Source organism: Perna viridis, chromosome 5, assembly GCF_037379345.1.
Source record: "Perna viridis isolate PV_CMFRI_1.1 ecotype Kerala chromosome 5, ASM3737934v1, whole genome shotgun sequence".
NCBI lineage: Eukaryota > Metazoa > Mollusca > Bivalvia > Mytilida > Mytilidae > Perna > Perna viridis.
The window spans coordinates 9,949,379-9,964,671 of NC_142449.1; the positions used below are offsets into that span (position 1 = coordinate 9,949,379).

General features: G+C 32.7%; 2 protein-coding genes across 3 annotated transcripts; one reads left to right on the forward strand and one right to left on the reverse strand.

The window, feature by feature from the left end:
* Positions 1-603: 603 nt before the first annotated feature.
* LOC148615915 (uncharacterized) lies at positions 604-11,039 on the forward strand. Of its 2 annotated transcripts, XM_088582545.1 has the most exons (13): positions 604-760; positions 3,548-3,656; positions 4,761-4,879; positions 5,568-5,643; positions 5,938-6,056; positions 6,302-6,483; positions 7,586-7,738; positions 7,932-8,076; positions 8,509-8,586; positions 8,777-8,864; positions 9,467-9,588; positions 9,883-9,921; positions 10,721-11,039. In XM_088582545.1, the coding sequence occupies exons 1-13, from the start codon at positions 724-726 to the stop codon at positions 10,927-10,929; spliced, it is 1,476 nt and encodes a 491-aa protein (XP_088438671.1). In that variant the 5' UTR covers positions 604-723; the 3' UTR covers positions 10,930-11,039. The 2 variants fall into 2 exon arrangements, with proteins under 2 accessions (XP_088438671.1, XP_088438673.1); XM_088582547.1 differs by lacking the exon at positions 4,761-4,879.
* Positions 11,040-13,419: 2,380 nt separating this feature from the next.
* LOC148615916 (uncharacterized) lies at positions 13,420-14,914 on the reverse strand. The gene is made up of 2 exons (XM_088582548.1): positions 14,643-14,914; positions 13,420-13,879 (listed from the first exon to the last, which is right to left on the reverse strand). The coding sequence occupies exons 1-2, from the start codon at positions 14,733-14,735 to the stop codon at positions 13,559-13,561; spliced, it is 414 nt and encodes a 137-aa protein (XP_088438674.1). The 5' UTR covers positions 14,736-14,914; the 3' UTR covers positions 13,420-13,558.
* Between the last annotated feature and the right edge of the window lie 379 nt (positions 14,915-15,293).

The window sequence follows — 15,293 nt, forward strand, 5'->3', positions numbered from 1 at the left end:
TTAAGTAAAAAGAACATTATCAGTGTTTTGATCTTTGGGTATTCCTTAGAATGGTTTTATTTAAAACTTTACTTAAACCAATCACTAAAGCATGATGTTAACTACTGTACCATTCGCCTCCTTCGAAGATTGTTAATTTTTTTTTAACAGAGTGCGGTTCCAAAATTCCCAATGGTGTATGTTTGGGTAAGTCTGCTGAAGTTTATGTTTTTTTTTAATCTTTTAAATTTCATTTTCATGAAGGTTAGTAATACAACTTTTCGACTTTAATTTTCTCGTTGGTTATATCATTTCATTTAATAAGAAAGTCTTAATCCCACATCGTTTGTTTTCTTAATGCAAAAAGAAAGACCCCTTCACTAAATATTGTATAACCTGCTACCGCTGGTATTCTTCTATGTGAAATCATCAAAACAAGTAACAACAGTCTAATTTCAAATAATTTGACAAGAAATGTGGAAAGAAACTATTGAACATGTAAGGTTATTTCAGAGTAGTTTGTTGACATTACATTGTAACCATGATGTGTTGTATACCAATCATACCCCTTTTGATATGTTGTCATTTACTGTAAACATATTATGGCATTTAATGTATACATATCAAAACTATGCCTGTCTGATACGTGCTAATAAAATGATAAAATCGTTTTATAAATTTTAAAACTAATTCCCTGGTCGATATCACTGAACGCTACCTAATGGATATGTTTTTGGAAGCAAGATGGACACCGCCCTAATTATTTGCCTGCTCTTTATGGGTAAGTTTTGCTTCTAGGCTATCATGAAGTGATGAATATAAGCTTGTTGTGTCACTTTGTTTTGATTGTTTGGCATGGATGTTACAATCACCACCTTCCTGGCAGATTTCTCTATTGTTTTGATATTTTACTGATAACAATTTTACAGCGTTCACTTCAAATTCTCTTTTTCTATTTTTCTATAGATAAAAATATTTTACTGCACAATGTATTCGAATATTTTTCAGCTTGATTCTTTTTGTAAGAATTTTGCAGTATTTTTTGTTTAAAATTGTTATGTTAGTAATACCGATTCCAACGTGAAACAAACATCTATAAAAGTCAATCCGAGACCTATAAATAGGGTCTAAAAATTCCCAACGGTTTTAGAACTGTCAAATTTGCAAAGCACATTTTTGGTTGTTCCCTCGAACTAGTACCAATGTGACAACACAGCCTGTGCAAAATCCAGCCTCATAGATCACTTTGCCAGCTAGGCTATATAGAAATATATATGGCCGGATCATTCTTCCTGGAAGGATTAATCTGGGGCTGTAACTTAGTAAACGATGTATGGTAGTACAGGACAGCTCATCTATGATAGCAGATCATATTAACGATACATGTCACAACAAATCAATATTATACAAACGTCTCAAAATGTGACGACTCTATTCGCCACACTGCTCCATCGGTTCATGATAGACACAAGGAAGATAATATTAGCATGTAATTTCAAGCAATGTTAGAAAGTAAACAAGAAAACCAAGATTCTAGCGAAAATCAAAAGAATGTAATCCAGGGACAAAAACAGACATGGATAACAGACAACCACAACAAAGAACATAAAGTAACTAAAATAATACATACAATATAACAGAAGTAAATGAGCAACTCAGACTCCACTGGGAGCATAGACCAGGTGAACCGGAAGGGTAAGCGTCGTCTGCTTTTCTAGAAAGAAACACTCACCGAGTTGCTCATAAAAAGTTAAGTCCTGGTAGAACTGTCAAATTTGCCCAATGCAAATGTTTGGTAGTTCCCTTCGTGGGACTCGAACTCATAATACTGTGACATATATGGCAACACTTATATTTCAACTCGAACATACAGAGAAAAAAAATGAAATAGAATAATTTGTTTTTCTCATATGAAATTGATATTTTTAAACTCGGATCAATTCTGTGATTGTCGTCAGTTAATAGAGCCATTGACAAGCATGCTTTTAGTGTATTGGGATACCACTGAAATAGTTCCGTAGTAAGGGGAAGTGGCAAAAATACCTAGTTAGGTTATACGAAATGAACAATGTTTGAGAATAAGCTAAACTATTTAGAATTTCATAGAAATTTAATTATTAAATACAGCTTTCGTTGGCCGGGTTATTCCTTCACCGAGATCAAGTACGTTGGATATTCGATGTTCGATATTCGACATTCAATCTTTTCAATATCAAACTGAATATCAAACGGGAGTTTTTTCTGTTCGATATCCGTTTGACATTAATTTCCGGTATATGTATTTACTTTATATAATTACTTTATTTCCTCTTATGCAGAGATTTTCACATGAATAATGAAAGAGAAAAGCGATTATTATTATATGAATTACATAAAAATGTACTTATTATCAGAAAAAAAATAATGGGAGTGAATCGCTGAAAGTTACATAGCATGTGGTCAATAATGTCCTTTATGGAAAGTTTCGCACACTCTGAAGATATACTGTACGCAAATTTTACTGGAAAAAAGTCAAGTTCATCACTTTCATGTTCGAAATCAGTATCGCAGGATATGATAGTAACAGTAAAGTTTATAGGTGCTAGACTGTCTAGGTATACGCTAAACTAATTGGATTAATGTTAATAATGTCTTTCCAAAGATCATCACGTTCGTCTTTCAATGTATTATATGAGACTAAGATGTGCTCTACGATATTTGAAAAATAACATCCCACATCTATCACATAGTAATATGTTATCGTCTTGTTTTATAACGAGTTATCAACATTTAGCTGCTTCTCGTAGTTCTGGGTAAAGTTTTGCTATAGTCCAGGCACGGTGTGGTTTAATTTCGCTGTGTACACGTCTGAATAGGTTAAAATCCTCGGATTTGAATATCAAACTGAATATCAAACGGAAGTTTGGTCTGTTCGATATTCGTGTGACATTCGTTTCCGGTTTACATATTGAATATAGAATGACTTTGAATATCAAACAGAATAACAAAAAAACTTGTTTAAAATTCAATGAATGTCAAACGAATATCGAACAGAAAAAGACAACCGTTGGATATTCATTTGATATTCATTTAGAGTTTACATTCTTAAAAGTAGCCAGAAATGAATATCAAGCGAATATCAATCGGTAAAATTTTACCGTTTGATATTCAGTTTGATATTGAAAAGTTTGAATGTCGAATATCGAACATCGAATATCCAACGTACTTGATCTCGGTTATTCCTTCTCGTAGTACAAATCTAGGGTTGAAGCTTTGTACTAGATTATCTGCACTGTACAAACTATGCGCTGTAAGCGTGACACCGAACTAAACAGTTTGATTGTATGGTATAATTTGTTATTATTCATACAATATATTATTATAAGAAATATATCCAAACAATTTCGACTTGAGGGGAAGTGCGTTTTATCTATTTTCTTTATCTGATCTACTATCTGTTTCAATTTATTTAGATTTGATGTAAAGATAGTCTAAATTACAAACCATCCCCCAATTGTTTCATCAGTAATTGAAGTTATAAGGGAAAGTGACACGTTAGAAGTTTTTGAAAATTAAGTTTGTATTTCAGGCTTGTTTGATGGTATTTCCAGTCAATCTGGTAAAGCATCACTGTGTTCCAAACCACTGAGTCCAAAGAATGGGCAGGTTACATGTGTTAAAGATCCCACAGGCTTCTTGTTAGTATTCCGTTTGAAATTTAAATTATACTCCAAATACTTAAAACATGTCAATGTCGAGGCGTGGTGTTAACTATCCATTAATATATCTGCATTATATATTTCAAGTTTACAAGGCAAACACATGGAACTTTTTTGTAAAGTAGAAATGGACAACGTCATCCCAAAAATTTGTATAAAAAAATGTATTTTCAATGAGCAAATGTGATTGATATAGTTTAATAGTTACGGATTGTCAGCGACGTCTTACATATGAAGATCAAGACAAGAATAACTTATAATGTTTCTGTCGGAAGTGGTGTATTTCGGAAGCGACATATGCAGTTAGGATGCAATTATTTGAACTTTTAACGCAGACGCACATCATGTGTTTCCGGAGGTCTTGCATATTTCCGTTGGCCAAGAAATTAGTCATATAATGATATAACGATGTAGTATCAATAAAGTTAAATTTAAATGTAATTTGAGTTCAAATAGCTCCGTCAAATTCGTGAATTATTTTAAGAGACAAGTGTTTACATAAACCACCATGGTAAAAAGAAAAACATTTTTTTTTCAAGAGGGAGATAAATAGCGCAGAAAATGTATAATTGAAATTAAATGGGAATTTTATTTTTTACAAAACAAAGGGGAAAATGGTGACCTCCAAATTATGAAAAAAATGCAAGATAGGACTTTCCATTTTATGATTCATATAAAATCACGAATAAATACTAAATTACCTTTGCATAAACTCTGCTGCCTGTTTTTTAAATCAAATTTTAAATTTCATCATTTAGTAAATTTAAAAATCTTTTAACATCATATCTCAGTAATTATTTTTTCTTTTAGCATTAAATTCTTTTGACATATTGCGGTTAATTGTTTACATTGACAACATCACGTTCGTCTTATTTTCTAATGATAATTTCAGTTCTAATTCTGTTATATCCTGAGAAAAAGAAATTATCGGTTTGTAAGGTTATTGAAAAAAAACAGATACTGATAATTAGCTTGACAGCGTTGCCTCCACTGTAGACACATTTCTTACCTTACTTATCTCTTATGAGCATTGACATACAATTTATCAGAAGGAAACGTTACTTATTAATGTTATCTTGGCAGAAAATGTTATGCGACCTGTGACAGTGGCTTTACGTTTCAATCGACGTCGGTTGAGTTCCGGACGTGTAACGACACTGACGGTTCGTGGCCAAATGGTCAAACGTTTCCTAATTGTACAGGTATTTAACCAAGCAGCATAGCATGTAGATACTAGCCGATAACACGACTAATATACTTTTTTTCAAACACTGGTACTCATATACACTTTGTATTCCCACAAATCTAATCATTATTATGCATGGATAGAAAAACAGAAAAACACATCAAGGAACCAAACAAATCTTATTCTAAAGAAATTTCGTTAAAATACACCACTTCATAATGTAATGATAATTGTAACCAGTATTATGTTTGGGGAAAAATATTTGAAATCACGTCGCCAAAGTTTACAATTTTTAGTATTCACACCATTCTCCGCCTGCTCATTATTATCATTATCGGTGTAAACTTGACCGTGAAAGCCTTTAGCATATTGCATAATATGTTAAAAAGGCGTTTGAAAAAATATTAATTGTATCGGTAAACATGGCATACTGACCTAAATGATAGCTTCAGATTTCGGTATAAAACATTTCCGGTGGTGTCCTTTACATTTGCTTTGAATGTTTCTATTGCGCCGATTAAAGAATTTAGATTAAAATCACGTTGATTGATTTATAGTGACATCAGTGACATTAGTGACATCAGTGAATTGTGTACGGTGATGATCTTGATCAAATAAAACTGTAGCAAATATTTTAAACAACAAAACAAATGTAAAAATGTGCTATTTCGACTTCAACAAACCTCTTTTTTCATTATTCACAGCTTCCAACTCTAAATGTCAGTCATTGTCACCACCCCGAAATGGAATCGTTAAGTGCCAAAATATCAGAGACAACTTGTAAGTTACAAGTTTATTTAAGTTTATTTAAATGAAAAGATGTAATCATGTAATTCCTGTCCCACAGAACCTTTTTACTTCAGTTATCATTTTTTTTTGTATAAACCTTCGATTTGCATTTCTGATTATACGCATATCCCGTTTGGAAATATAAAGTTTTTCAAGTTTTCAATTAAGTTCAAATTGTATTTGAAAAAGGGACTTACAAGATTTAAATTTACTTTTTACAATGTTTGAACATAAAATATGTTACCTATATAAACTATTCTTTCTGTTATTCTATCTTCCTGTCAGAGAATGTACTGCCAGATGTAACGAAAAATTCGAGTTTCCTACCGGGCAGACAACATTGACGCGAGTATGTAAATCTACAATAGGATGGACAGCAGGGGATTCATTACCAGACTGCATTAGTACGTTAATATTAACTCATGATCGCAATTTTTTCAGGTATAAAAAGTGTCTATACAACTGTTTCTATGTATTTTTCGAAATTTTGTTTCTGAAAAGCACTTGAAACGGCTGGTGTCGTTTGCTATTGTCCCATCAACAAAGAAAAGAAAACTGCTAAACGAAAAATAATTAACTATATTCAGTTTATTAAAATGATTGTTTGAAAGCGGCAAAATTTTATGAAAAAAACTCTTTTTCTTTGCAGTTGATTGTAATACTCGATATGTCATGTCATCCGAAAACAATATTAAGAGTACAGATTTCATGACGTCATCGGTTTTATCTGTCAATGGACACAGATACACACCGAATGTGTCAGATATTTTCTGTGTGACAGAGAATTGTGGCTGGCGGCCCGAAATCTCCGATCTGAACCAATTTGTACAGGTATAAATGATAGCAGGTTGGACCTGTAACAATTTTAAAAATAAATTATTCTTCTTTTTTCATTTTGTTGTGAGTCTAGCGGAATCGATGTTCATTATTGTTTATAAATTGTTTATAGATTTAAGGCTCAAGCGTGAGTATGTAGGCAAGGATGTTAGAGACTATATAAATAGCTCTTTATATTATTTCAAAATTGTAACTTATTTGTCGGTACACGTCTTTGCCTCATTCCAAAGAAAAAGAACAAGCTGCGATTATAATTTTATCTATTAGTGCTTTTTAGACTTTCAGATAGTCCTCGACCACATGAACACACCTCAGATTTTATTCGTGTTCATGCACCTCTTTGCTGTGTATGTGTGTGTGTGTTTGTTTCCAGCGTTGTTGTTAGATCTATGATTTCCTCCTCTTTTATACTTCTAGTTTTGCAGTTACTTCATTGATATAATGTGCCTATGATCTGTTAATTAAAGTGACTGTTTAAATAGACTGATCCGACAACTAGCAACAGCTATATATTGTATGCACTTATATTACACAACAGAACATACAAACCATTCAAATTAAAAAAAAATACCAAAATATATTTGTTGTAGAACCCGGTTCTTGGCGGAACAGGGCATGCTTACTTACCCTTCCGGAGCACCTGTAGTTTTTTTGTAAGAATTCATATCGCTAGAGCTTTAGTATTTTATGTGACGTCTTTTTTTCTAAAAGCAGAGGACGCTTACCCTACCGGTGCACCTGGTCCATACTCCCAGGTTTGAGTTGAGTACGTGTTGCTCTTTTGCTTTTTTTACTTTGTATGTATGATTTTAGTTACTTTATGTTCTTTGTTGTGTATGTCTGTTTTCCATGTCTGGTCTTTGTTCCTTGATTACATTCTTTTGATTATCGCTATAACCATGGTTCCCTTGATTACTCTTCCTTTATCTTCAGTTTTTATGTGTAACCCTTTTATTCGGTTCGCTACATTGTGTATGTAGATCGTCTCTGTTCATGTGTTCATGTTTAGGACATGTTTTTGATGTTTTTTTCAACAGCAGATAAAAAATTCAAAGACTAAGAATCAGTGTTAATTAAAATGTAACTGTGATTCCAGATAAACTTACTAAAACCCCGCCGTTTGCTTGGAATAGCCACTAAAGGGTTGAACAATGCAGGATCAAACATATATGTCACACGTTTTAGAATTCTACATAGTATGGATGGTAATATTTTTGTTCCATATAGTGACGAGAACGTTACAGACAAGGTAAATATCTATCTAAATAAAGTAGAAAAATTAATACATGACACAGAAATATTGTTTTAATCATTTTTAAATTTCTTACTTCCGGTAATATTCCCGCGATATTTTAAAGCAACTAGAGGTATGGTATGACATTTTTTATGTGTTCAGAACAGTATTTTTCGAAGCTCATTACAATTTCTTTTCTGGTTTCCAGTTTTTTCCTGGTAACACTGACGGCACATCACCCAGACTTCAAACATTTAGTTGTCCATTTGAAGCACAGTACGTCAGAATTAATCCATTAGAATGGCATGGAGCAATAGGTCTTCGCTTTGAACTTTTGGGATGCGAGACCAATGGTCAGTTATCAAGTTTGTGATAAAAACTAGTTTACAATGTAGATGATATGATATTTAAAATGAGAAACCCGAATCTGTGGAGAACACTTGTACATTTATACATAATAAAGCAATCATGTCACTAATGATACGGTATATGATCAGTAAAAAGTGAACCAAATCAGGCGCGTAGCTGAGACCAAATTGAAGTGTAGGCAAAATTAAGTGCAGGCAAAAGCTTTTTTGCCTAACAGCAGCTACGCGCCTGCAAATACACATCACGGTCTATTACTCAATGTTGAAACTAGAATAAGGCTTGTAATTTAAATTCCAGTTTTTTGTTGTTTGTTGTTGTTGTTGTTTCCTTTTTGTGTGTGTGATTTTTTTTAAGATACTATTCCAAGTATTTTATAAAAAAAAATATCGAGAATTTGTGGGTTTTTTTTATTTCAGTCGTTCAGACAACATCAAACCCAACTAAAACACCGTCAACAAAACAGACAACGCCTCAGCACGTCACACAAGCAACAGGTTAGGTTTGTTCGTAAACTATAAATACCATATATTACAACAATTAAAATAAAACATTTCAAACAACAGTCGAATGAATAGAGTAAATCATATTAGCATATTGTTACAAAATTACATGTTCTTGGTACAAGCTATTGCCCTCTAGTATAGTTTTATCATATGATTTCATTAATATTATAAATTTCGTTAGGTACAACAACAAGTCCACCACAGAAATGTAAAGCATTATTGCCACCGCCAAACGCAGCTGTAAACTGTCAACAGAACGGTGCAGAGCTGTAAGTAATTGTTGCTACCAATGAAATTGAGGATTTAAAAAATGACATTATTAAAGCGAAAAAAATTGAAACATTGACAGCTTTTGTTTGTTTTTTGTCTTTTGTTTTTGTTTTGTTTTGTTTTGTTTTGTTTGTTTTTTGTTTTTTTTGGTTTGTTTTTTGTTCGTTCATTTTTTTTATTTCAATACTTAATAACGAGTTTATAACAAAGAAAACATAGTTAAATTGCTTTGTTAGTCTCTTTCACTCTTTTTCTGTTCCATTATAAGAAAGTATTAATTCAACGCCTACTTTCCAACCGAAGATGTGTAGCAAACCGATGCTTTTGCAGTAATTAATTGAGAATTGCTAGCCGTAAGCTATTAAGCTATGTTTGTTTGGTCGTGAAGTCGTGAAGATAAACCTATTAAAACTTATATAGGTCGGAATTTTTGTTAAAAATTTCTTTAAAAGAAAACTTAAAATTATATTATTTCTGTTTTTGTGACTGATACGGTCATTAGTTGATTGATGGTTATTTTTGGTTATAACCAAGAGTTATATTATAATATTATAGAGTGTTAGAGATGATTTTTATTTATAATTGATTTGTACTATTATAGATCTTGTACAGCTTTATGCAATGACAGATATAATTTCGTGACAAAGCAAACCGTTGCTCAGTTGACATGTAATTATAAAACAGGTGTTTGGAACAATGGCACGAACTTCCCAGCGTGTATACGTACGTATTAGTCTCATACAAGATAAAAAGATCATACAATAATCTAATATTAAGGAGAATACATGTACTGTATCATACTTATTCTATATATATTACTGCGGTTTGATAAACTTAAAGAGTGTATATTAAATAATACGGCATATGTAATTGGAAACTTAAGCACGTCTGCAACTATAACTGCTTTTTATATAACCACAAAATCGCAGTATCAGTTCATATAAGCCCAATGATTTGTATAGTTTATGGAGGAAATTAAGCACTGCATCGGTTATTTTTTTTAATATTTGTTTACAGTTGAACAGACATCACACACAACCCCTAGACCTGCTAATCGTAAGTGTTATGACAATGAATTTGATCGTCATCATATTCCTTTTATATTCAATAAATTAAACAACTTCTCGACTAGTGTTGCGAATGTTGATAATCACACTTGTGCTCCTTTGATCTCAGATTGTTATTTGTTTATTGTCTGACCTACTAAAAGATTCGTTGGCATATTATTGTGTTAAATTCACTGTGACATCATCGGGATCTGGATAAAAGCATTCAAAATTTATGGCTTTGGTCAAACCTGATCAGCTTTTAACTGCTTTTTTTAAATTATATGTTTTATGTTCCGTTGATAATAGAATTTCCCCTATTGTGAAGTATACTTGACCCAAACAAGAATTGTGCCTAAAATTCCACTAATGTCAATTTCAGTAGGGGACATGCTTTGATAGATAAAAAAAAATAACTAACGTAAATATTATGTCAAAAGTATTGTCTTTCATCAAGTTACTTTAGCAAACAAAATAGTTTGTCAAAAGTTGGTTTGATGCTCTATGAGTTTATGGTTGGAATATTTAAAATGTCGACGCAAAGCATGTAACAAAAACCTCCAGCAAAGAAAACAATGTGATGAAATCAAGTGTTTCTTTATACATTTGGCTCCTTTTTCGCAATGAGGTTTCCATGATATGTGTGGGTGAACAAAAAAGGTCTCGATGACAAAGGTAGCACATATTATACTAAATGTAATATTCATACTGATCTGACTAAAACTGAGTTTTCCTTTTCCATTCAACAAAAAAAAAGGAAGTGTAATATTTCCAATATTCATTATTTCCATTTTCAATTCGTTTTTCAGTCCATTGTGTCAGCACACAATCTGATTGTAATATCTATGGAAACGGTGACTATAACACCTGTGGTGACTGTAGGTACTTCGCTACCTGTTCTGAAGGTGTTGTCTACATACGCTCGTGTCCCACCAATCTCCTATTTGATGCAGCTACGGGAACATGCCAGTTTAAGTCACTCACATGTCGGACCACTCCTCCAGTACCGTTTGGGTAATAGTTTTACTATCGTATCCATGTTGTCAATTCAATAAATGTATATTTTCAACTATCGTCAAAAAAGACTTTTTTATTTACTGCATTTATAATAAAATATATTTAACGTTTTGTGGTGACCTTTACTAAAGCCATGTGTAATGATTAAAATTCATTAAAACGTCACTTACGTAATAATTTAAATGTCTTGGTATGTTGTAAGTTAAAAAAGAGAACGACCTTAAGGATAATTTCAAGCATTATGCTATTACCACAATGTAGAATCAAATTACACACTGTAGGAATAGAAGTGTACAGTATTGCTGTATATCGAACAAATTTGTTTACAACATGTATATTTCGCACAGCCATGTCAGTTTTGTGTAAATACTTTTGAAGAAATCACGATACTGAAATTCATTCTGGATTCGTGTACGCTTCAAAAATACGAATAATACTACAATAAATAACGTATATAATAATGACCTTTCAAATTGAATGCTTATTTAGAAAAAATTGAAATGCAACATTTTGATTCTGAGATGTATAAAACGGACAAAAAGCATTAATTCAGCCACTTTATCTTTATTCAACTATTTTGATAAAGTAGAACTATTTTACTATTCTGTTGACAAATTTCGTAAAACCTTCAAAACGCATATGACCTGACCAAGGCACATCAGCAAACAGCATATATCATCGACAAATTCAGTGTTTAAACAAAATCAACATTGACAACTGCGGCTTTAAACAATGTACCTACAGTCATCATTTTCTACTTTATCACATCGACCAAAAAGATGAATTAAGATTTGATTTGCGTACAAAAACCTTTAAAAACTCCGATGTCACGCTTTGTCACGCTTTTTAGTCAATATATGGCGTTCTTATCGTGTGTTCTTGTCATTACAAATTTCAAAAATAAAGATTTTAATGAAGATATTTGAGGGATTAACTTACGTCCTTCAAAGATCACTGCTAAACCATGTCCTCTTATGGAATAAAACGAACTGTACCGTTGTGCAACAGTCATCCAAATGTAATTATACTGTACTGGAAACTACCATCATTTAAGATCTCTCTCTCTCTCTCTCTCTCTCTCTCTCTCTCTCTCTCTCTCTCGTTAACTGTATATTTTGTGTTACGGGTTATCCATGATGACAGAAAAAAAACTCCGTCAATTTCTTGTATATCACTGCGGTTGCTGTAGCGCAGGCGTGATTTTTTTTAATCCCAATTTTTTATCTTAAGGTTATGATACGTGTTAAGAAAGAGGGCAAGTATGGGTCAAACCAGGACCAATACGGCATCATAACTTCCGGTCGTTTGATACCACTATTTTGAATTAGAATTGGTTTAATGAACTTTGATCACCACGACTAAAAGCTGCAGAAACAAAAAAGTCTTCAATTTTATACAAAAAGGATATTTAAGACTCAATAATATTCTTTACCTGCATGTTCTTGGTGAAACACGAAAACAACTGTCCTACAAATCATCTAGTTAAGTTGGTTGATAAAATTGTCTATAAATATGTAATTTCATATTGATCCAGTTATAGATTTCGGTCAATCATATTGGCCTCGACAGCCCAATTGGCCCTTGGCGAACCAATACGACCGCCTCAACCAATATGACAGACCTCAAACCTATAACAGGGCCAATATGAAATTACATATTTATTAACATATATTATTATATAACACGAAATCAACCCATTACCATAGAGTCCAGTAAAAATGTATCTGGAATTAACATAAATACTAGTCAGGTTTTCTAGTGGGGTGATATTTGCTACTTCATGGGATATTTGACTTTCTACATTTACCAGTTTTTTTATACAGGTTTTCTTACAATTGCACATTTTACATGCAAGTGGAAAACTTGTTAGTTTACCTGCGGCGTGAAATGAAATGCTTTGATTTTTTCCAGTGTTACATTTGTACGTCAATAAACTCTGCAGTTTCATTTGAGTCAGCACTACTACCATCGTTTGCCTTCTGACAAATCCGGCCTCAAACGGGGTCATCTTTATAATAGAGTGGCATTCTGTGTTTAGGGTATATTGTTTTTCATTTAGACATTCAAACAATCCAGATCCTGGCTTTTCTGTCCAGCTTTTCGCTGCCAATAATTTATGAAGAGTATCATGAACTTGCTCAAATAAGCCCTGTGTTCTTACGTGTCGAGGTCTACCCGTAATAATCTCAACACATTGACGAAATTTAGAGGAATCAACCTTTCCATGTACTATTGTAGTGTGTGAATTTGATAAAAAAAATCTAAAATTGTAGATTTCTAATGATTCATCAAAACTACATATGATGCAGTTTTCTTACGTTTGAAACTATGGAATTGAGAGGTTGTTGTGGCTTATACGTTGTTTTCGTCTATTTTTCTTGATATTTTCTTGATTCCTTTTATTTAATGAAGACCCTCCCCCCCCAAAAAAAAAATAATAATAATAATAAAATAAAATAAACGAGAATACGAGAATAGATTATATTACACGTTAATCTGCAAGCGTTCACTGACAAAAAAAGTAACTATAAATTCTCTGATATTCTTTATGAACTCAATACACTAAACCGTTAAGTGTGATCATTTAAAAGACCCTATCTACTTTGTCAAAACGTCGTAATGCAGTGTTGTCAAATCGGATTGCCATCGCTATCAACAATGGTGATGCTTTTGTTTGCACTTGTTCCATATGGATCGACAAAACCTGTATTTTCCAGTATGCGATTGTCCTTTGTAAGAAACCCTTCATCAGTATTAGTAAATGTCAAATTCTCCCCTATTGTTGCAACTTTAGTTGTCGTACTTCCTAACGCGGTCATTGTGTCGCATTCTCGCCAGCCACACCCTCGTCCTGAGGGGACACAAGCATTTGAATATACATTGTTCAGATTTTCTGCTCTATATGTGCAGCTGAAAAAGGTTTGTTCACAATATCTGCCTTTTTCACAAATCTGAAATAAAAAGTGAATACATTAAGACGATTCCATTTTATGGTGTATATTACGAGATGCTTTACATTTTCTCTAATAACTTCTACTTTAGAATATACTTTTCTTATGAAAACAAGAGTATCATAGGTTTTTTTAACACCCGGTTACCAGTGTTTTACTGCATGTTTACTAACTCCACAGGTTTATTAGTTGACAGATGTTTATATGTAGAATAATGCTGATACATGTTCTACATTAGGTTCAAGTTAATGAGTAGTTTAAGGAAGTCATTCTTTTGCATTCTTTTGATTACCGCTATAATCTTGGTTCCCTTGTTGCTCTTTCAATACTTAAAGAGTAATCAAGGGAACCAAGGTTATAGGATAATCAACAGAAATGTAATCCAGGGACAAAGACCAGACATGGAAAACAGACATACACAACAAAGAACATAAAGTAACTAAAATCAAACATACAAAGTAACAAAAGCAAATGAGCAACTCGGACTCCACTAAAAACCGGGAGCATGGACCAGGTGCACCGGTAGGGTAAGCGTCCTCTGCTTTTCTAGAAACACCCGCCGAGTTGCTCATAAAAAGTCAAGTCCGGGGTAGACAAACGATGAAATGAAAACTATGACGCGTTGAATAAGTCAGTTTTCATGGTGCAGATGGATACACCATAACGATCCACGAGGTCATGATGACGACTATAAAACTTCTGTAGTAAACTTGATAAAAGCAGTTCAAGATCTAAGACTGGAAAATTGATCATAAACACTTACTCTGCATCTAGCACCACATCCTTTTTGATAAACTGCAACATCGCACGGGAGGTCGCTTCCAATATAAGCAAGACCACACTGGTATATCCACATTTTCCCCTCTTAATGACACCAAAAAACTTTTATATGGATTATAGTAAGCTTTTAAAGTTCTACCAGTAAGTATAATTTTATGTTATGTGTTACATTCGATGGGCAGAATGCTTGCCATTTTTTACATTTATTTTTATCAGTAAATTGCTTTTAAAAAACGAACATTTAATGGACGTCCTCACTAATAATAATTCAATAAACTAACGGATTGATTTTGTTTGCATTGTAAATTCCCTCTCTTGGATGTAGCATGAAATATATCACTGTAAGTCTAAGTATCTATTAGGAATTGATATAAAATGAAATATTCTTCTTCCTGTGAGTTAAGTAATTAATTTTAATTTAAAAACAATAATCTACTCACCGATAATTTTGCCTAAAATTATAATGAATTGTAAACACCACCAATTAAGTACATTTGCGTTGCTGTTTAATGAATGGAATGCACATAAATCGTTGATGTCTTTCTGTGTGGTTTAAATGCAATATGGTATTATTATTTCTTATTATACTTTTCTTTTTTATTTCGGCCAGACTAAGTCTTAAATATTGGATGTA